Raw genomic sequence first — 21,766 nt, 5'->3', positions numbered from 1 at the left:
TCACAGGCCTTCAGTCTGAGAACAACCCTCTACCACCACCCTCGGTCTCCTACCTTCAAGCTAATTTTATATCAGTTGGCTAGCTACCCCGGATTCCATGCGATCTAACCTTGCTAACAAGTCTACCACGCAGAACCTTGCCGAATGCCTTGCTTAACATCTTGTCCATGTAGACAATGTCAAAAGCTCTGCCTTCATCAATTTTCTTTGTCACCTCTTCAAAAGACTCAATCAAGTTAGTGAGATGCATGTTGACTCTCCCAAATCAGTCCTTGCCTTTCTAAATGCATGTAAATCCTGTCCCTCAGAATCCCCTCCAACAACCTACCCACCACTGACATAATAGCGGAGAGTACCTCTGGCACTAGAGAGTGCAAGAATGCAAAAGGACAGCTCTGTAGCATCCATAATGAGATCAGCAGTGCAGATTTTGAGTGAGATATCTTGCTAGTATTCACAGAGAAAATTCCTCCATGAACCTGAAAACCCCTAAAATTGACACTTTTCTACTTTTGGTAAACTTCAGTCAATATCGGTGTCCTGTGCAAACATTGGGGTTGATTATTCCTTGCGTTAAAAAAAAAGTAAAGTTTTAACTGCAAATTGGCCAGACAGAGAGCCTAAACATATACCCAATCCTATGCCCTAATGTCCTCATGGAACTGTTTCAAGAGTTTGTGAGATTAGAATTGTGAGATGGCTGTTTTTACCAGAGCAAATGCGATGAGTTAAAGAGATTTCTTTTTCTGTGCTGTAGATTTCTATTTCTCAGTCATAAGTTACAGAATCAGCTATTTAAATGCTCAAATCAAGTCCAGAGAGTTTGCAAAAGCCCACAACATCTCTAAAGCAGGAACTGAAGAACGAGTAAGAGAAGTGGCACAATGAAGGCTATTTAATATCTGGATAAAAAGGCAGAGATTTGGTGCAACTACAGCTTACAAAGTCTCCGATTCCTGTGCAGAGTTTGAAAAAAAGTTTGATGACCACATCAGTCAACATGCATTAACCGCTTCAAGAATTGAGAAATGGTTTCAGCAGAGAAGGGAGCCATTTGATCCATCAAACCTTTACTGAACAATTCAGTAAGCCGCATTCCCATCCACTTCCTCCGAATCAACAAAATGTTTTTTGCCACTGTTGCTTAACCAGTTCCCTCTTGAGTGTCACAATTGAATCTGCCTTTAACACCACACTTTCAGCGTATTCTGGATCATAACCTCTTACTGCACAAGAAAAATTTTCTTCAAGTTGACTATGGCTCATTAGCCAATCCCCTCAGATTTGTGTTCTAGTTTATGCTTATCTACACTGCCCAGCTGCATTCTTCGCTGCACTAAGTTTAAGATGGTGAATTTTAGAATACATTCTCTCTCTCAAACACCGTAATATTCTTCTTCCCTCATCCTTTCTTTCCTTCTCTATATTTCCTGAATATCTTGGGCTGAATTTCCATCTGGGTACAGTGGCATGTTTTGGTGTGCAAATAATCATGCTCTGACTTTTGGTTTGGGGGGAATCCAATTTTCCCATACAATTCTCATTGAGTACCACTTTTCTCTTGCCTTTTTTGGGATCCTCGTTTTAAATGCAGGACAAAAATTGATTTGATCCCATGCATTATTTTCATTGGGTGATATAAGGTGTTGGAAGCCCATTAAAACCACACAAAGGTTGCGAGTTGGTGAAGGAAATGTTAAGGGCTGCTGTAGAGTTGAGTTGGGAGTATTCTGAGAGGTAAGTGTAAAATATTATCAGATCATCAAATGTAAATATTAAGTGTTGTATTATAATGTAAATGTCTTTTAGTGTAATGATTCATTACATTGATCTGTCCTGCATATAATTCTAATAGAGCAACAGATAGGGTACATGGAACACAGTTGCTTTTTGAAGTTCCAATTTTCCAACTGATTCCTGAATATATTTTAAGTTCCATTTTCTATGTCAGAAGTTGACCTTTACATTGACTAGCATTGTGCAGTTGTTTACATGAGTTTCTGTACTTTTCCAAAAGAGGAAGTACCATAATGCAGTGAGAATTGTCAAAAAAAACTTCTGCAGCCTGTGTTGTCATTTTTGAATGATGATTTAACTGAGTTTTTTTTCTCAAAAAGATGTGCTTTAGATATTCCAAAATAATATAATCAATTGGTCCAATTCACTGATGACAAGTACTCTGCTTTTCAAAATGAAATAAGCCCTGCTGTCTTTACATTTCAGAGAATATCAATTGTTTGAACCGCTGTGATCATTATGAACGTTGGACTGAGTTTCAAGTGTGAATGAGTTTCAGCACAGTTGGTGTTCCATTCATCTTAAAATGAATGATTATCAGTCGTAAAAGCAGATTGAGTTTTTTGATGCAATTTCTCCTTTTATGACACACACATAGTTCAATGGAAACTTTTATCAGATCTTGGAAAGTTTACGTTTTTCCCCAATAAACATAAAATAGTTTATACTGACATTGCATGGCATCAGAAGACTGTACATAGTGGATACTGGTTGCATGGCTATTGAGGATACATGGCGGGACATGGATAGATCATTGAGTTGACAGAAGGAGAGTGTGTGGTTTTATTTAGGTAGGTTTTAAACATTATTGGGACTGTGCTGCTGTCACCAAGAACTGAGGTAGGCCTTCTTACCAGCCTCTGCACCCCTATTCCTCAAGCACACATTCCTGGCTCATAAACTGTGCTGCAGATTTGAAACTGACCCATACAAACAGACAGTTTTCATCAGGGATCAATGGATAACAGTGTTAAAGTTTGCACCTAGGCTCAACCTGTCAACTCATACAGATTAATTCCAATAGAGCAACAGACAGGATACATGGAATATAGTTACTTTTACAGATACAACTTTTTGACCAATTTCTGAAAAATATTTTATGTTCTACTTGTTATGTGGTAAGAATGTAGAAGGAAAATTAATTATATTCTGTTATACTCCTCAGACCCTTGATGTGAAGAATAACTTTATCATATCAACCATGATATTTGGAAATCAATAACATTAACATCAGTAAAATCTCAAAATTATTCTAAAGCCTGTTAACTACATTTACAATGGTTTTCATTCAATTATACTATTAAAGTCCATTCTCAGCATTTACCTTAACAACCAGGACTTTCCTGTTGTTGGAATAGTGATAGCATCTGCCATTGACTGCATAAACAATCTGTTCTGAGCTCGTTTTATAGGCTGCGCAGGGGACCTCCATCCTTGTTACAACAGGCCCCAGTATTGAAACAATCAGTTGTCCTTCCAATATGGTAGTCTGCCAGCAAAAACCACACCCCATAATGATATCACAAACTGAAGGCATGCCCATTAAGGTCAGTCTTCAGCTCACTGAAAGGTGAGTTTTGTTCATTGTGCTCTTAAATATTTTATAACCCATCTGACTTCATAAACGATTATAAACTTTTAAATACACTTTTAGAACAGTATTTGAAGCTTTGTGAGGCTCTGTTCCCTTGTTTATCACTGTCACCGAAAACCTCTTCCTGCATTCCCAGTTTCCCTTTCTCCTCTTCCACATAGAATCCCTTCAGTGTGGAAACAGGCAATTCAGCCTATTGAGTCCACACAGACCCTCCAAAGAGCATCCCACCCACACCCATCCTCCTACCCTATCCCTGCATTTCCCATGGCCAATCCACCTAACCTGCTCATCTGTGGGAAGAAAATGTGCAAACACTACAAAAACAGTTTCCTGAGGTTGGAATTGAACCCAGGTCCCTGGCGCTGTGAAGCAGCAGTGCGAACTACTCAGCCACTGTGCCGCTGTCATATGCCCACTCTGCACTTGACTGCTCCTATTTTCTGGTTCCTGAGTCCAACCAATGTCAGAAACATCACTTAATGGGAGGGAAAACCTCAGGTGGTTTTGGTGTGTTTTTGCTCTTCCAGCTGAAAGCTGTTCCTGACATCCCTAGGACTCAGGAGCTGCATATCTTGGGGAACTGAGGTGGGGTGGTTTTGGGGAGGGGGTGGGGGTGAGATGATGCTGCTGGGAGGAGCTGGGCAATTCAGGGAGGGTGGGAACTGGTCAGGAAGAAGAGCTGCTGTAGCCTCGGGGGCAGGGAAAAGGATCCAGGAAAATCAGAATGAACATTTTTATTGTTGATATTTTCCTTTGTCCTGCCTGATAGATTTATTTTCATTAATACTTCGAGCCACTTTGCTGACTTACGCCTGTGATTAGGAGGCCTAACATTTTGCACCTAAAAATCAACACAAAATTGTGGGCAATAGGCATAATTCATGAGTTGAGACACCTTTGGATTTCAGGGGTTGTGGTGGGATTACATCTCTCAATGGCAGCAAATTTCTCAGCGTTCAGCTCTGCTGAGAAAGGATAACCTGGCTATTGTTAATTCGCTCACTATATAAAAAAAACTAACTGGCAGGTCCAATTTCTTTACCTGGGAACATGGCGTCTGTCATGGGCCTGTGACAAATGGACTCATAAGTATGATTACCAGAAGCTGGCTGATGGAAGTTGGATTCCTGTTAAATTGACTAGCAGCTGAAAACCACCGTACGTACAATTTTTAACCCATGCCCATAGGTTGAGGCGCAAGCAGTATGCTAATATTATTCTGCCTGCTTATTTGAGGAATTGCTGTTTGCAACCAGCACTAATTGTGCTGTGAATTAGCTGACACAGCAGCAGGGGTCACAGAGAAAGGTACACAGAAGCAGGCACTAAAGAAACATATAACAGTGATTAGTTGATGTCTGTATACAATACAGCATGATTTAGCAAGTTTATTTTCAAGTGGTTTTTATTTTTGCATTGTGGTCAACACAACAACGTTATGGTCAGTGACTGTAGAAAGCTAATGAACACGGCAGTGTTATTGAATAAGGATTTGGGGTTGCATTTATTAATATTGGATATTGTTTTCAAGTGCAGCCTGGACAAAAAATAAGCTATCCTGTTTCTGAACTCCCTTTTGCTTCCTTCTGCTCCGTTTTCTATATCTTGTCCTGCTCTGGATGGCTTCTGATCATCTTCCAAGTCTTGCTCTATTCCATTGACAAGATCTACTGGCCGAGCCAAGTATTTTTTTGCCATGAAAAGTCCTTCAGCACCTGACATGACACGCTCTGTAGAGGTCTGCAACTTGCAGGAGTTATGGGAAGCATCAAATTCTTCTGGAATTTTACCAAGTACCAGCACCTAAGCTATAAGTAATTGTTGAACCTTTTGGTAATACTGATGCGATTCTGTCCTGCTGCTGAAGCATGTTAAGCTGTTCAAAATGAAGTAGTAATGAATTAAGTGAAATCCAAAGTAGCATCAATGGTTTAAATCAGTATTGCATACTGATTGCTATCATGATCTAGCTTATCCAGATCTATCTATCTTCATCTCTATTAACACCTCACCAAAGTAGTTTCTTGCATGAAAGGTAGTGGAACTGCATGCTTGAAGCTATGCTGCATTAATTTTCGTGAAGCACCAATAGCACCCAAACAAGAGATACCATCAAGTATAGAGATAACAAGGTGCAGAGCTAGATGAACACAGCAGGCCAAGCAGCATCAGAGGAGCAAGAAAGCTGACGTTTTGGGTCTGGACCCTTCTTCAGAAATGGGGGAGGGAAAGGGGATTCTTAAATAAATAGAGAGAGAGGGGGAGGTGGGTGGAAGATGGATAAAGGAGCAGATAGGTGAAGAGGAGACAGACAGGTCAAAGAGGCCGGGATGGAGCCAGTAAAGGTGAGTATAGGTGGGAAGTTAGGGAGGGGATAGATCAGTCCAGGGAGGACGGACAGGTAAAGGAGGCGGGATGAGGCTGGTAGGTAGGAGATGGGGGTGGGGCTTGAGGTGGGAGGAGGGGATAGGTGGGAGGAAGGACAGGTTAGGGAGGCGGGGACGAGCTGGGCTGGTTTTGGGATGCGGTAGGGGGAGGGGAGATTTTGAAGCTTGTGAAGTCCACATTGATACCATTGGGCTGCAGGGTTCCCAAGCAAAATATGAGATGTTGTTCCTGCAACCTTCGGGTAGCATCGTTGTGGCACTGCAGGAGGCCCAGGATGGACATGTCATCCAAGGAGTGGGAGGGGGAGTTGAAATGGTTCGTGACTGGGAGGTGCAGATGTTTGGTGTTAACCGAGCGTAGGTGTTCCACAAAGCGGTCCCCAAGCCTCCGCTTGGTTTCCCCGATGTAGAGGAGGCCACATCGGGAACAGCGGATACCACATTACCACGTTAGCAGATGTGCAGGTGAACATCTGTTTGATGCGGAAGGTCTTCTTAGGGCCTTGGGTGGAGGTGAGGGCGGAGGTGTAGGGGCAGGTGTAGCACTTCCTGCGGTTGCAAGGAAAAGTGCTGGGGGTGGTGGGGCTTGTGGGGAGTGTGGAGTGGACGAGGGAGTCGCGGAGAGAGTGTTCTCTCCGGAAAGCAGTTAGGGTGGGGAGGGAAAAATGTCTTTGGTAGTGGGGTCAGATTGCAGATGGCGGAAGTGTCGGAGGATGATGCGTTGGATCCGGAGGTTGGTGGGGTGGTACGTGAGGACGAGGGGGATTCTGTTTTGGTTGTTGTTGCGGGGAGGGGGTGTGAGGGATGAGTTGCGGGCGATGCGAGAGACACAGTCGAGGGCGTTTTCAACCTCCATACCGTCAAGTATGATGCCATATCCCAGATTCTGAATTAAGGAATCCTATTAAGATGTGCTAATCAGTTGGGTATTACATAATGCCTATTTCTACCTACTACTTGCACAATAAAAAAAGACTGAGGAACAATTAATCTTGAACCACTTTATCTAAATATCCATTCACCTTACCTCTATCTCTACATATTCATGTAGCCTTTTACAGGTGGCAGAGAATGTTTCAGACGTCCCAAATTCAAAATACCAGAATTTGTTCTTCATTCTGAAATGAATGAACACAACAAGTTAGCTCTTAGGAAGCAGTACCATGAGTAAGTGTGGATCAGAAGGAGTTGACCAACAATTAGTCTGGAGAATCCAGCATTCAGGTGCTTTGGTGATTGAAATGTAACTGTCAGCACACGGCATTTTTCTGACGTCAGCTGTTCCAAGAAATATAATAGGATCAACTGACCTGGTTCTACCAATAGTGGCAAGCTCTCTGGCCTTAATGGGTTTTATTAACTGCCGCCAGCTTTGCTAACTCTACTGCTTGGAGTCTTATGAAAACTGGGTCGGTTACAGGCATGTAAAAAGGGACAGCAGTATCGGGCTTATCTAACCTTCTGAAATTGAAGCTTCAAATTCAAGATCAGCAAAATAGGCCCAAATGGAAAAAGCCATCACAGCACTGGAGAACTCTACAGTTAGCATTATCGGAAGCCTTGAACACCACATTATCGTGTGCTCAAGACATGTATATATGCCAACTGTATACGAATTGGATCTGACAGATTTACATCTCTAACATGATCATATATATAATATGTGTCCCACATGTAGATGTACATTTTTCTTTTACTGTCACTTTCAGAGCATTTCCAAAATAAACACTATTAAATCCCTCTTTCATGTAATAAACTTTTGTACCATGCTGAAATCTAGCTCCAAATAAGATCTCTCAGGAAGATAGAGACAAAAAAATGCGATGATTCAAACTCAATACCAGGAGAGACTACGGAATTCCAAAACTCTTGTTTGAGAATTTGCATTACAACATTTACACAGCTTCACAAAGATCTTAATAATAGTGAGTGGGACAGTATACTAACATCTAATGGATAAACAACTGGACTTGAAGTAGACTTTCTGCTGAGCTGAAGTGTTTATTTGCAGAGCTTAATCTTAGACTCATTTGTGAATTGCCTGAACTCAATTTGAATTGCCCAGTTCACTAACAATATGCTTCCTTTGCATACCTTATTCTAAAACTGATATTTTAACATAAATTGTTATATTTTATCGTAGTAATTTTTCTACTAAACTAACAGCACTTCAGAATTTCCATTCTAAGATCCTGCCAAAGTGTTTATATGGTCCCATATACAGGTAGAATGTACAGATAAGGAAATAATTTATGATGCTTTTTTCCCTAAGCCCTCCAAAAGCAGTAAAAGAAAGTGGGTTAAGCATTTAGTCAAGTTGACAGCAAAATACATAACAATTCAGTATTGTTCCACCATTAAAATCTAAATGACCCAGAAAAAAAGTCAATACGAGTAGTCAGTCTTCTGGCTGTTGTTTAGCCAGTAGGTATAGATTTCCTTTGGCTTTCTTAGTTCTTCTGAGAGTATTGTAACCATAGGGGAGTTATAATGAGCTTGCAACCTAGTTCAGCTCAGAGCTGAATATCTCATTGGTTTTTATTTTATTGTATCAGCACTTTTTTATTGCAGGTTAGACAGGTATAGGGTGGCAACTTTCTACTGAAGCTTTGTGCATAACCTAAGAGGCTGAGATACATGTCTTTCCGAGGGAAGATTCATTAAAATTAAAATAGTTTAGCTAAAAGCCTATATCACGGTATTGGTACCTTACAGATTTGAGTGAACCACAATAGCAGTTCAAAAATAAAGTCTGAACAGAATTTGTGACATTGCATTTGTCTGCTTTGTCAATCAGTAGTAGCTTAATTGATGGTTGTGGTTACAATAACATCAAAGGGTGAATAACCTTAATGCTTTCACTAAACTCAGGCTTCAGAAACACATTTAGGACTCATTAAAGGGAATGGGGAGGTTGTGCCTCACTAACTTGATTGAGTTTTTTGAAGGCAATTGATGGGGAAAAAGCACTTGATGTTGTCAACATGGGCTTCAGAAAAAGCCTTTGGCAAGGTCCCTCGTGGCAAGCTAGTACAAAAGGTGAAGTCACATGGTATCAGGGTGAGCTGGCAAGATGGTTACAGAACTCTACTTCGTCATAGGAGACAGAGGGTAGCGGTGGAAGGATGCTTTTTGGAATGGAGAGCTGTGACTCGTGGTGTTCCACAGGGATCAGTGCTGGGACCTCTGCTGTTTGTGATCTATATAAATGATTTGGAGGAAAATGTAACTGGTCTTATTGGTAAGTTTTTGGACCATACTGAGATTGGTGGAGTTGTGGCTAGTGATGAGGACTGTCAGAGGATACAGCAGGATATAAATCAGTTGGAGACATGGGCAGAAAAATGGCAGATGGAGTTTAATCTGGACAAATGTGAGGTGATGCATTTTGGAAGGTCAATTACAGGTGGAAATTATACAGTGAATGGCAGAACCCTTAGGATTATTGATATGCAGAGGGATTTGGGCATGCAGATCCACAGATCACTGAAGGTGGCAGTGTATGTAGATAAGGTAGTAAAAAAGGCTTGTGGCATGCTTTCCAGGGGCATTGAGCATAAGGATAGACAAGTTATGCTGCAACTTAAAGAACTTTAGTTAGACTACACTTGGAATATTGCATACAGTTTTGGTCACCACACTATTAGAAGGATGTGGATGCTTTGAAGAGGGTACCAAAAAGGTTTACCAGGATGTTGCCTGGTATGAAGAAAGGTTGGGTTTGTTTTCATTGGAATACAGGAGGTTGAGGGACAACCTAACAGAAGTTTATTAGATTGTGAATGGCATGGATAGAGTGGAAAGTATGAGACTTTTTCCAAGGGTGGAGATATCAATTAATAGGGGATACAGGTTCAAGGTGCAAGGGGCAAGGTTAAAAGAGATGTGCGAGGCAAAGTTTTCATGTAAAGGGTGTTGAGTGCCGGCAACACGTTGACAGAGGAGATGGTGAAAGCAGGAACAACAGCAGTACTCAAGAAGCAACTGGGAGAATACATGGAATAGGAAGGGAATAGAGAGATATGGATCCTGTAAGTGAAGACAGTTTAGTATGGAGGGCAAAATGTGTCAGTGCGGGCTTGGAGTGCTGAAAGGCCTGTTCCTGTGCTGTGTTGTTCTTTGTTCTTTGACAATGCTGTTAGAGTAGTACACATTAATACTAATCAATATTTGTTGACTTGTTGAGGAAGGTAAGGAAGCCAATGGTTAACTTGGGACAGCATCAAATCACATCTTTCGACTACAGTCAGTGGGTAACACTCAAACACAACTTTTTCAACTCCACCTGAGCTTGATCCAACCTAGCACTGTGAACAAGGTATGTAACAGTTGGGATATGCAGTTTCATGTCTTCATTGTTGTCGAACCATAAATTTCTTCTGCTTGTCATTCTCAAAAGACGCACTGATGAAGTTATATCAAGAACTCAGAAGTCAAGTATCATAAAGATAATTTCTAGTGGTCTGATCACTGAATCTGCTACTGTTGAATGAGATCTTGCAACTTCCATCCATTTGGAGCAAGAGTTAACGAGGATGAAAAACATCTTCCCTTTCAGATTGAAGCTTATGGACTATCATGCCTAACCTGGGTGAGCGTTTTCTTTTTTCAGTCTTTGAAGTTTTCTCCAGTCCTTTTTCTCTTAAAGCCTTCTTAAGTCTTGGCCTGCCTTTGGAGTCTTCCCTTTTGAACTATGTCTCTTGCAACCTGCACATTGAATTAGCAGTCTGGTGTATCTCAGGCTGTGACTGTCTACACATGCACTGCCTCTGAAGTTACTTGCCCCCATAAATCAAAATAAGACTTTTCAACTTCTTATGTACCATTAACCTCCCTTGATTTATAGTTGTACGTAGTCAGCTCTCAAACACAACTGTCTAGTATAATGTCAAAGACCTCTCTCTTCACATGCGAATTCCAGACTGGTGTCTGCTCTTTTCCTGAGGTCAGTGTGATGTGGTCAAAATTTATACAAATTTTACCATATCACACTAGCTACAATCATGAATTAATAAAGGTATATTTGAGTAGCTTGTTGCAAGGGACCGGAACAATGAATTGGGCACTCCATACATTCCTTCTCCAATGCCTGGGTCCTTGGATCTTGATCAACACACCATATAAATTATTCTCACCTGACTGCACAGTTGATGAGTTTACGGCTAACAATTTATCATGACAGGAAATATAAAACAGAGCTATACAACATAAATGATTTTTGGCATTGTGCTTCCCTCAAGTCACAGTCCCCTGAGATAACAGAATCTGAAAATACTTATATATGAGCCTGCAAAAGCATTCATTCAAGTTACAAAATCATTCAGCAATTGAACAGTTAAAATAATTGTTCCTGAGTGACCTCCATTGAATTTCTTGCTAATTTTTAAAAAAATGCAAAGAGACTTTACTTTTGTTGCCTGTTGAAATAAACCTAATTGTTTTATACAGAACACTTGATTCACACTTTGAAATTTCAGCCCACATAGTCTAAACCATCAGAATCATTCAAAAGCTGGTACATTACAAATTTCTAGAACTATGGGTTTGTAAAATCACAAATCCCATAAATCATCCAATCTCAACTTTCTGCAGTGAGTCACAATTTATTAAGTCAGGACCTGAAGAGGTGTGACCTTCAGAATTCCTCAGTACAATTCTGGCACAGAACAGTCTGAAGATCTTTACAATAGTGATATGCCATTATGACCATTTGAAGACATAAGAGAAAGATTTTCTCTGTTCGGTGAGGGGAAATCATATCCTTTATTTTTGCAAGTTCAATTTTGTTACAAAAGAAACACAGAGAAAATCATTGCTGCACCCACAAATGCAAATGTGTTGAGAAATGTCAAGTTCAATACTGTTTCAGAAGAAAGGCAAAGGTTCCTTTGAAACCATCATGCATTGTGACTTTTGCTAAAAAAAAGGTCTGTGCTATTTTTGCTTGAAGCAAAATCCATTCATTCAAATCACATTTTAAATAATTTATGCTAACAAGACTGATATTCATTGCCTAGTTGCCCTGAAAAAAGGTAGGTCTTCACCTTGTAGCAGTTTGGTCTGACTGAATAGTTTATCATGCTACTTAAAAGTCAACCACTTAAAGTAGAATTGGAGTCACATATATAGCAAGCAGGTTAATTAATTGATCCGCAAGTTGTTTTTTCTCTTGCAAAATCTTGGCAATTTGTTTCTGATGCAAGATTTTTAAAAAAAAACTAATTTCAAATATTAAAATCCCAGTGGGATTTGATCTAAAAAAAAATCCTCTGGATTTTTAGTCCAAGCCTCAACCAAAATAACTTGCACATAAACCTCGTCACTTCCACATACTGGAAAATGGGAGAAGTCCTGTTTTTCATCAATGCAAATTATGTGTTCAAAAAAAACTGATGACAATAAAAAAGTGTCCATTTAGATATTAGAGTTTATCTTAAAATCTACTGCAATCTTTTCTTGTATCCCATATTTTGTTCTTTCTGCTTTGGCATCTTTTGCAACATATAAAAGGAAAATATCCTTTGCTTCCTTCCTGAGATCAGGTAGGATTGTGGTGGACCATGTTACAAAATTCAGGAGTGAGACCTTGTTTCACAGCACTGCTTTGGCTAGGATTTTATATTGCTATTAGTCATTGATAGGATGAGGGCACTGCTGGCTAAACCAGCTGTTATTGCCAACACAGACATAGAAACATAGAAACTAGGAGCAGGAGTAAGCCATTAGGCCCTTCAAACCTGCTCCATCATTCAATATGATCACAACTGATCCTCTATCAATGTCAGGCTCCTGCTTTCTCCCCACACCACTCGGTACCTTTAAAATTGAAAAATGTGTCCTATCTCCTACTTAGACTTGGCCTCCACAGTTTCTCCTCATTTTAGTCCTAAATGGCTGACGCCATTTCTTGTCACTGTGTTCCCTGATTCTAGACTCCCCAACCAGGGAAAACGTCCTCCCTGCATCGAGCTTGTCCAATCCTGTTAGAATTTTATACGTTTCAATGAGATTACCTCTCCTCCTTCTAAACTCTAGTGAATACAGTAAAACTGTGTTTTTTTTTCACAGGATATCACTGCCGTCCCCAGTATCATCCTATGGAGCCTTTGCTGTACTCCCTCTATCCCAAGTATATCCCTTTCTTGGTGGTCTTACCAAGATCTTGTATAACTGCAAAATGGCATGCTTGGGATATACTATTTGCCTTCCCAATTTCTTTCTGCACCTGCCTGTCCACTTTCATTGACTGGTGTACGAGGACACCAATTCCTTTGTACATTGACAAATAATATATCAGCATTTTCTTCCTCTTACATAATAACATTCTCTCTGTTTTTCACACCAGACTACATAACTATACATTTAGTCACATTGAACTGCATCTGCCAAGTGTTTGCCCATTCACTGAATTTGACTAAAGCACTTTGGCATGTCTTTGCATTCTCCTCACAACTCCTAATCCTGCTCAGTTTTACGTTGTCAGCAAACTGGGAAAAGTTGTATTTGATGCCCTCATCCAGATCATTTATATGTATATTATGAACAACTGGGGCCCGAGCATTGATCCTTGTGCTACCCCTCTAGTCACTGCCTGCCACTCAGAAAAATATCCATTTATTCCCATTCCCTGTTTCCTGTTTGTTACCTATTCTCAATTCATGCCAATATTTTACCTCCTACACACACTTTAAACTTTCCCACTAACTTCTTATGAAGGGCCTTATCAACAGCCTTCTGAAAATCCATATACACCACATCCACTGGTTCTCCCTTTTCTACTGAGTTACGTTTTCAAAAAACTCCAGTACATTCATTAAACATGATTTGTCTTTAATAAACTCATGTTGGATTTGTCCAATCCTGGCAATGTTTTCCAAATCAAAAACAGAAATTGCTGGAGAAACTCAGCATATATGGAGAGAAAGCAGATTTAAAGGTTGCCAGACCTGCTGAGTTTTTCCAGCAATTTCTGGTTTTGTTTCAAATTTCCAGCATCTGGAGTTCTTTTTTTTTTGCTTTTCCAATGTTCTGTCATCGTGTCTTTTATAATAGGCTCTCACATTTGTCCACGACTGATGTTAGGCTAACTGATCTGAAATTGTCTGTTCTTTCAGCTTTCTCCCTCCCTTTTTAAATATCGGGTTACATTTGTCACTGTCTACAGTCAATGGAATTCAGAATATGACCACCAAATGCACGGTATATTTTGAGGGCCACTTCCTTTAGGAGAAGGAGATTATCAGGCCTTACAGATTTGTCAGCCTTTAACCCCATTAATTTCCCCAATGCCATTTTCTTATCAATACTGATTTTCTTCACTCTCACCCTCTCACTAATTTGGTTCACTGGCATTTTTGGGAAGATATGTCTGCCCTGAAGACAGAACTAAAGCATGCATTCAATTCTTCTGCCTTTTTTTTCCCCCATTATAATTTCCCAGGCTTCTGACTGTAATGGATCTGCATTTATCTTTGCTAATCTTATTTTCACCATACTGACAGGATGTTTCCGCTCGTGGGAAAGTCTAGGACGAGAGGGCACAGTCTCAGAAAAAAAGGGGCATCAATTAGAGACTGATATAAGGAGAAATTCTTCTTTCAGATGGTTGGGAGTCTTTGGAACTCTCTTCCACAGAGAGCAATGGGGGTGGAGTCCTTGAGTATATTTAAGGCTGTGATAGATAGATCCTTGATCAGTCAGGAAATCAAGGGTTATGGGGGAAAGGCAGCAAAGTGGATGTCAGGGAACGTGGGATCAACCATCATTGTATTGAATTACAGAACAGGTTTGAGGGACTGAATGGGCTACTTCTGTTAAAACCAAAAGAACTGAGGATGCTGTGAATGAGGAACAAAAACAGAAGTTGCTGGAAAAGCTCAGCAGGTCTGGCAGCAGCTATGAAGGGAGAAACAGAGTTAACGTTTCCGGTCCGGTGACCCTTCCTCACAACTGGGGCTACTTCTGTTCCTATTTCTTATGATTTTGTGGTCTTCTGACATATTTATCAAAACTTTTCCGGTCAGTTTCTACATTACCTGCAAATTTACTCTCATGGTCTGTTTAGCCCACTTGACCAAACTTTTTGTCCTCTTTTGCTGAATTCTAAATGCTCCCAATTCGCAGGCTTGCTGCTTTATCTGACAATTTTATATGTCTCATCTTTGGATTTAATACTGTCCCTAATTACTTTTGTAAGCCATGATTGAGCCATCCTTTTTGCATCAGATAGGAATAAATAATTGGTATAATTCATGCACAGTTCTCAAAATATAAACTGTTGCCTATCCACCATCAACCCTTTAGTAAGGCTCTTCAAAACCATCCCTGTCGATTCAGATCTCATCACCTCACAGCTTCTTTTATTTGCATTCAGATTCAAAGGACCCTAATCCTAACCCATCCCGACTTATCCTTGAAAAAGTGGTGGTGAACCACTAATTCATGAAGTGTAGGTGCACTCACATTAGGAAGGGAGTTCACAATTTAGATTCAGCAAAAGTGCAGGAGTAGTGATATAGTTTTGAGTAAGGATGGTGAATAGTTTGGACAGGAAAATGCAGATAGTAATTTTCCCATGCATCTGCTGCTCTATAGTTCTTTTAGGTATTAGAGGTCCAAAGTTTGCAAGGTGCTGTTCAAGGCATATTATAGAAGTTCTTTCCTGAACGTGGCACACAAATAGCAACAGAGAAGTCCAGTAGGTTTTTCTTTTTCCGACTCTATGCGCTGTCATTTCCTGGGACCATCACAAGAAAGGCAGCAAGAAACCCCTTTATCCCACAACTTCAAAAGGCAGTGAGATGGGCTATAGAGTGTCACATTCTCCTTCCAGGCAGCTCCAGAGACTTGACAGATGACATTTTTGATCTAGTCCAAGGCCTTCATTGGGTGCCTTTCTTATGATCTTTAAGCACTTCTGCCTCCTCAAAGTTTCCTCACCATCTCTTGTTCTGTGTCGAAATGCAAAACAACAAAGATCTTCTGCCTTTACACTAGGAAGACTTCACTTGCTGCGAGAATCATTGCAGAAGCTCAGCATATATAAGTAACAAGTTACAACCCACAAAAATGGATCAGGATTGAGTCAGATATGGAAATTTGGGGGGTTCCCTCATCATTTTAATTTTTTTATGTTGTGATGTGCAAAATGTATTTGAGTAATGCACTTACTGCCTTGAAAGTAAATAAAAATATTTCAGTAATCAAAAAGGTAAAGTCTGTCAAAAGAAGCTTCAATTTAGAGTTTTGTTTAAAAAAGCTAACTTGACCTACGCGTAACACTGAGGGAAGTAACACTGAAATGCACAATCTAGGCAGACATTTCCATACAGTAGAGAAAATGTTAAATCAGTGAAAGACATTTTCATAAATGTAGCTATAAATGCAATAGGAGAAATCAAAGTACTACTAAAGTCACAAACACTCTTACTTTGGTGCTGTCTGACTGTCAGCATAGAACATAGAGAACATAGAACACAGAACTGTACAGCACAGTACAGGCCCTTCGGCCCACGATGTTGTAACAAATTTCTACCCTAAACCTAAGGTTTATCTAAGCTCCGCCCCTACCTTATATTGTTATCCATATGCCTATCTAATAGCCGCTTAAATGTCCCTAATGAGGCCGACTCCACTACCCTCTCCGGCAATGCATTCCATGCCCCTACCACTCTCTGAGTAAAGAAACTACCTCTGACGTCTCCCCTATATCTACCTCCACTCACTTTAAAACTATCCCCCCTCGTAATAGCTATCTCCACCCTAGGAAAAAGTCTCTGGCTGTCCACTCTATCTATACCTTTGATCATTTTGTACACCTGGATTCCAGGAAATTTGATTGGAGCAAAATTTGATTGGCATCTCTCTCATGTCGGCATCAGAATATTGAGAGTTCAAACCTCAATGCAGAAGTTGAACACATAAAGTCAGTTGACACTGTTTCAGATTTCCATCATCTGCAGTTCTTTGTTTTATTTCAGGACATTTTCAAGATCAGAATTCCTTCTCCTGGTGTCTTGGTCAAAATTCCCTTTTCATGCAGCATGGCCAAAACATATTCATTCATCATTCATGATGGCCTGGATTTTTGTGAAGTCAAGGAGGCTCCATAGATGGTGAAAAGTGTCCAGGACCTGATTCCTGGATTTCCAACCCCATTCCTGGGAATTCCAATTTTCAACAGTGCTTTTTAAGGATGTGGGCTGCTTTGGGTCATGAGTTTCACCCAGCACTCCCAACCTGACTGGGTCCATTGTAGGGGCAGACATTTTAAATTCCTCCACAATTTTGATGGAGATAAGCCAGCCTTTCAAACACTTGTGGTCGATAGCAACTTTAATGGTATTGCAAGTCATAGTCCATGTGAGGGAATCTTTTGAATACAATCCTTGTACAAAAAGTCTTCCGCATGACCCCAAAGCAAAACTATACCCTCCCACCCAACATGACGCTTCTTGATCCCCACTTACCCACTTGCCAGGCTATGCCACCTGATGCTCATTGACATTTGTGTCCCTGTATCAAGCAATGCCCCACACGCCCCTCCTCTAGGATCTTCATACCCTCATATCAGGTCATAGCATCTCCATGCTCCTTTAGCCACCATAAACTGTACAGAAACAGTGCACTTTATAATGGTGATGTCAGTGTAAAAGGTGCTTTTTAAAAGTCATGTGTTCAATACTTTCCACTTTCTGCAAGTCAGTAAAAGTGACAATCATCTAGAATCTAGAAAAGTATCAATAGTACAAGTCCCAAGCACTTGAAACTCTTAATCTTGTATAAATAAACACTACAATTAACAGAAGAGGTCAAAGAGGCAGGGCTATCTATAAAACATTGTTTGTCCTGGGGCTTAGCTGTTTTCACAGACTAATGAATTTTGGGGTTGTCAATCAAGCCGTTCCTTTTCAGTTCAAATCTCCTGGCTGTTCTCTCTCTTTGCAAATCAAGGCTCTCCTCTCCTTTCACTTTTTGAAATCTCTTTTGTCCCCGGAGTTCTATCTGAAGCATTTTTGTAATCCTTTTTTCCATTTTACCCTGTCATAGAGATGTAGAGATGTACAGCATAGAAACAGACCCTGCTGTCCAACTCGTCCATGCCGACCAGATATCTGAAATTAATCTAGTCCCATTTTCCAGCATTTTGCCCATATCCCTCTAAACACTTCCTATTCATGTACCAACCAGGTGCCTTTTAAATATTGTAATTGTATCCGCCTCTACCACTTCCTCTGGCAGCTCGTTCCATACACCACCAATCTCTGTGTGAAAAAGTTGCACTTTAGGTCCTTTTTAAATCTTTCCCTGTCACCTTAAACCTATACTGTCTAGTTCTAGAATCCCCCATCCGGTGGATCCATGCCTCTCATGATTTTATAAACTTCTATAAGGTTACTCCTCAGCCTCCAATGCTCCAGAGAAAATAGCCCCAGCCTATTCAGCCTCTCCCCATAGTTCAAACCCTCCAACCCTGGCAACAATCCTTGTAAGTCTTTTCTGAACCTTTGCAAGTTTCACAACATCAGTCCTGTAGCTGGGATAGCAAAATTGAACACAATATTCCAAAAGTGGCCTAACCAACATCCTGTACAGCTGCAACATGACCTCCCAACTGTTATACTCAATGCACTGACCAATAAAGGCAAGCATACCAAATGCCGCTTTCACTATCCTGTCTACCTGTGGCTCCACTTTCAACTATGAACTATGAATTTGCATTCCAAGGTCTCTTTGTTCAGCAACACTCCCCAGGACCTTACCGCCCTGATTTGCCTTTCCAAAATGCAGTAGAACAAATAAAAATTTGCTGTTCTTTGTCTGATTCCAATTTAAGTTGCTTCATTTGTGAATAAATCCTCACTAAATCACTTCCATTTTATCGAAATTATGAATTTCTTCTTTAAAGTTCAAGTTTTCAGGAAGTATTTCTCTTTGTTTCGTGCCTACATTTAGCTCTATTTTCAATGTTTTTGCCATTGTTTCTAAAGTGAACTTTGTGAACTATTCCAAGGAAGCCAGCAACAAATCCCTTTTTCTAAGGAAAGCTTGCGCAACAGAAAAAGCCATTTTTAACTATTCATTGAAAACAACAAAACAGGTTGTGAAATCTTCTTTGTATAAATTTGGCCAAATCACTGGACTCCACTTAGCCTATGGATTCGAATTTCCACAAAAGGTTCCCACTTGTGTCATGAAAAAGTTTCATCAATGATCTCAGAATAAAAGATCACCTAGGAAACAGTGTTCATAATATGTTAAAATGTAACATTCCATTTGAGATTGAGAATAAGGGTCGGATTCAATTGTACTGAAGTTAAATAGGATAATTGCATTGAAATAAGGGTAGGGTTCTCTGGAGTGCACTGGAAAGTAGTTTATCAGAAAAGACAGTTGATAAACAATGGCAAATGTTTAAAAAAATGCTCATGACCCACAGCAAGGATGTATCCCAGTCAGTAAAGCAAAAGGATTCTCAAAAAGGGGGAAAGCAATCATGGTAAACCATAGACCATATCGCAGAAATATTAAAGCATAGAAACACTTGGCTAATAATGCCTGCACCGCCTCGTTAAATGAGCATTATTACCTAGTGCCAATCTCTTACTTTGCCTCTACACCATTGCATATTATTTTCATCTGAATAATCACCCAATGCTCTTTGAATGCCTCAATTGAACATCCTCCATCACACTTCCAGGCAATACATTCCATACCCTAATTATTTGCTAAGTGAACAGGCTTGTTCCTCATTTCAACCGAACAAATTTATGACGGCTCTTTGAGTAGTTTGAGGGTAGACAAAGAAAAGCCAGTAGATGTAAAATATTCAGATTTCCAAAAGAGATAACATAAGAACCCATGGTGTTGGGGTAGTAGATTAAAATGGATAGAGGATTGACTGACTAATAGAAGTCAGACAGTTGGAATAAAGGGAGCATTTCCAGGATGGCAACCTGTAACTAGTGGAGTGCTCCACTGATCAGTGAGGGGACCACAATTATTTACGATATATTTTAATGACTTGGATGACAGAAATGAATGCATTATCACCAAGGTTTGTGGATGACACAAAAATAGGTCAGAAGGCAAGTAGTGCGGATTATACAAGGAGTCAATAGAGGAACAGAACTCACTGGTTAAGTGAGTGGACAAAACTTGGCAGATGGAATATGATATGAGAAATATGAGGTTCCTTTGGTAGGAAGTATGGAAGGGCTGAATATTATTTAATTGGGAAAGAATGTGGAAAGCTGCAGCACAGAGGGATTTGGGAATCCTAGTCTTTGTTATCTTTGTCTTGCTCTGGGGCGGCTGGGGACAGATTTCAATAATTACTTTCTTAGTGAAGAGACGATAACCGATACGCCATTGAAGAACAAATTCGCAAAGTATGTATGGCATATCAATTAATGTATTCATATTTATGAAATGTATACACAATACCATAATATAATTTTTTCTGCTTAACGTGGTCCCTAACAAAACACAGACATGGGACATTCTATTTAATTGAAACAATTTCCCAACCATTTGGTTGGAAATTAATATTTCTATTTCTTTTTCCTGATGAAAAGCACATAATAATAACTGGCTATGTTTAGTTTATATAAGTTTGGATAAGCATATGTTTTCCTGACAGAACCACAAGTCTGAACAGCAATGTTTTCTCTTATGGTTGTAATATGGATCCAAGAAAAATCTTCCTTCATTCTTTGAATGATGTTGTCCTCCACTTAAAGTTATGGGGCTTGTATCTCTAAATTAATGTTACCTCACAATGTATTTTATTTGGACCATTCTTCTTCTTATCATCATTTACTTTCAAACAGAATATGCAATATTTCAAAAGTCATATATTTTTAGATGAATTATCAGAAACCCTGGAATTAAGCACACTGATATTGATCAGAAATTATCTTGTTTTGTGGATGTAAACATCCAGAATAATGATTATACAAGGTGGGTTTTAGCCTTTTAAATTCATGATAATAAAATGCCAGCAAATTATCATTAGCTAGTGGTTGTCAAGGAAATAATTTTGGCTCAAGACTGGAATCACAGATCTGATCTTCATAGGAACAAAAGATCAGGAATAGGCCTGTTCCACCATTGAATGAGATCATAGCTGATAAGTATTCTAACTCGATATAACTGCCTTTGGCCCTTACCCCTTGAAACCTTTGCTAAACAAAAAAAAATATCTATCTCACATTTAAAATCAACAACTGATAAAGCATCCACTGCCATTTCTAGAAGGAAGTTCCAAACCCCTACCACTCTTTGCATGTAGAAGTGCTTCCTAACATCTCTCCCAAACAGTCTGACCCTAATTCTCAGACTGTGCCCCCTAGTTCTAGAATCCACAACCAGTGGAAATAATTTATCTTTATCTACCCTGTCTTTTCCTGTTAATACCATGAAAACTTCAATTAGATCACCCCTAAACGTTCATGCTGCTGAAGCTGCGTACAGCTCTGGTCAGACTGCATTTGGAATATTGTGAACAGTTTTAGGCCCTGTATCAAAGGAAGGATGTGCTGGTGTTGGAGGAGTTCCAGACGAGGTTTACAAGAGGTTTACAGGGATTAAGGGCTTGTTTTATGAGAAATAGTTGAGAACTCAGATTTCTATTCAATGGAATTTAGAAAGATGAGAGGGGATTGCATTCAAAGTTATGGAATGCTGAGAGACCTGGATAGAGTGGGTGTGGAGAAGATGTTTCCATTGGTAGATAAGACGAGGACCCAACGGCACAGCCTCAGAGTGAAGGATGACTCTTTAGAACTGAAATGAGGAGGAATTTATTCTGCAAGAGGGTAGTTAATCTGTGGAACTTACTGCTGCAGAAGGCTGTGGTGGCCAAGTCATTGAGTGTATTTAAAACAGAAATGGAAAGGTTCTTGATTGATAAGGAGACCAAGGGTTACATGATGAAGGCAGGAGAATGGGGCTGAGAAACATATCAGCCACGATCGAATGGTGG

The 21,766-nt window shown here is 39.9% G+C and overlaps 1 protein-coding gene across 1 annotated transcript in view; it reads right to left on the bottom strand.

Annotated features, from left to right (window-relative positions):
* dgkb (diacylglycerol kinase, beta) overlaps positions 1 to 21,766 on the bottom strand; it is a 677,591-nt gene that overhangs the window by 125,793 nt on the left and 530,032 nt on the right. The window contains exon 25 of the mRNA XM_048611787.1: positions 6,809 to 6,899. Within this exon, the coding sequence (XP_048467744.1) occupies positions 6,809 to 6,899 (91 nt within the window). The remainder of the gene's footprint in view (positions 1 to 6,808; positions 6,900 to 21,766) is intronic.

This window comes from Rhincodon typus, chromosome 2 (assembly GCF_021869965.1).
Source record: "Rhincodon typus isolate 14 chromosome 2, sRhiTyp1.1, whole genome shotgun sequence".
In the NCBI taxonomy this organism is placed as follows: Eukaryota; Metazoa; Chordata; class Chondrichthyes; order Orectolobiformes; family Rhincodontidae; genus Rhincodon; species Rhincodon typus.
Note: the sequence above shows the minus strand (reverse complement) of the source record. Positions and strands in the feature narration are given on the sequence as shown.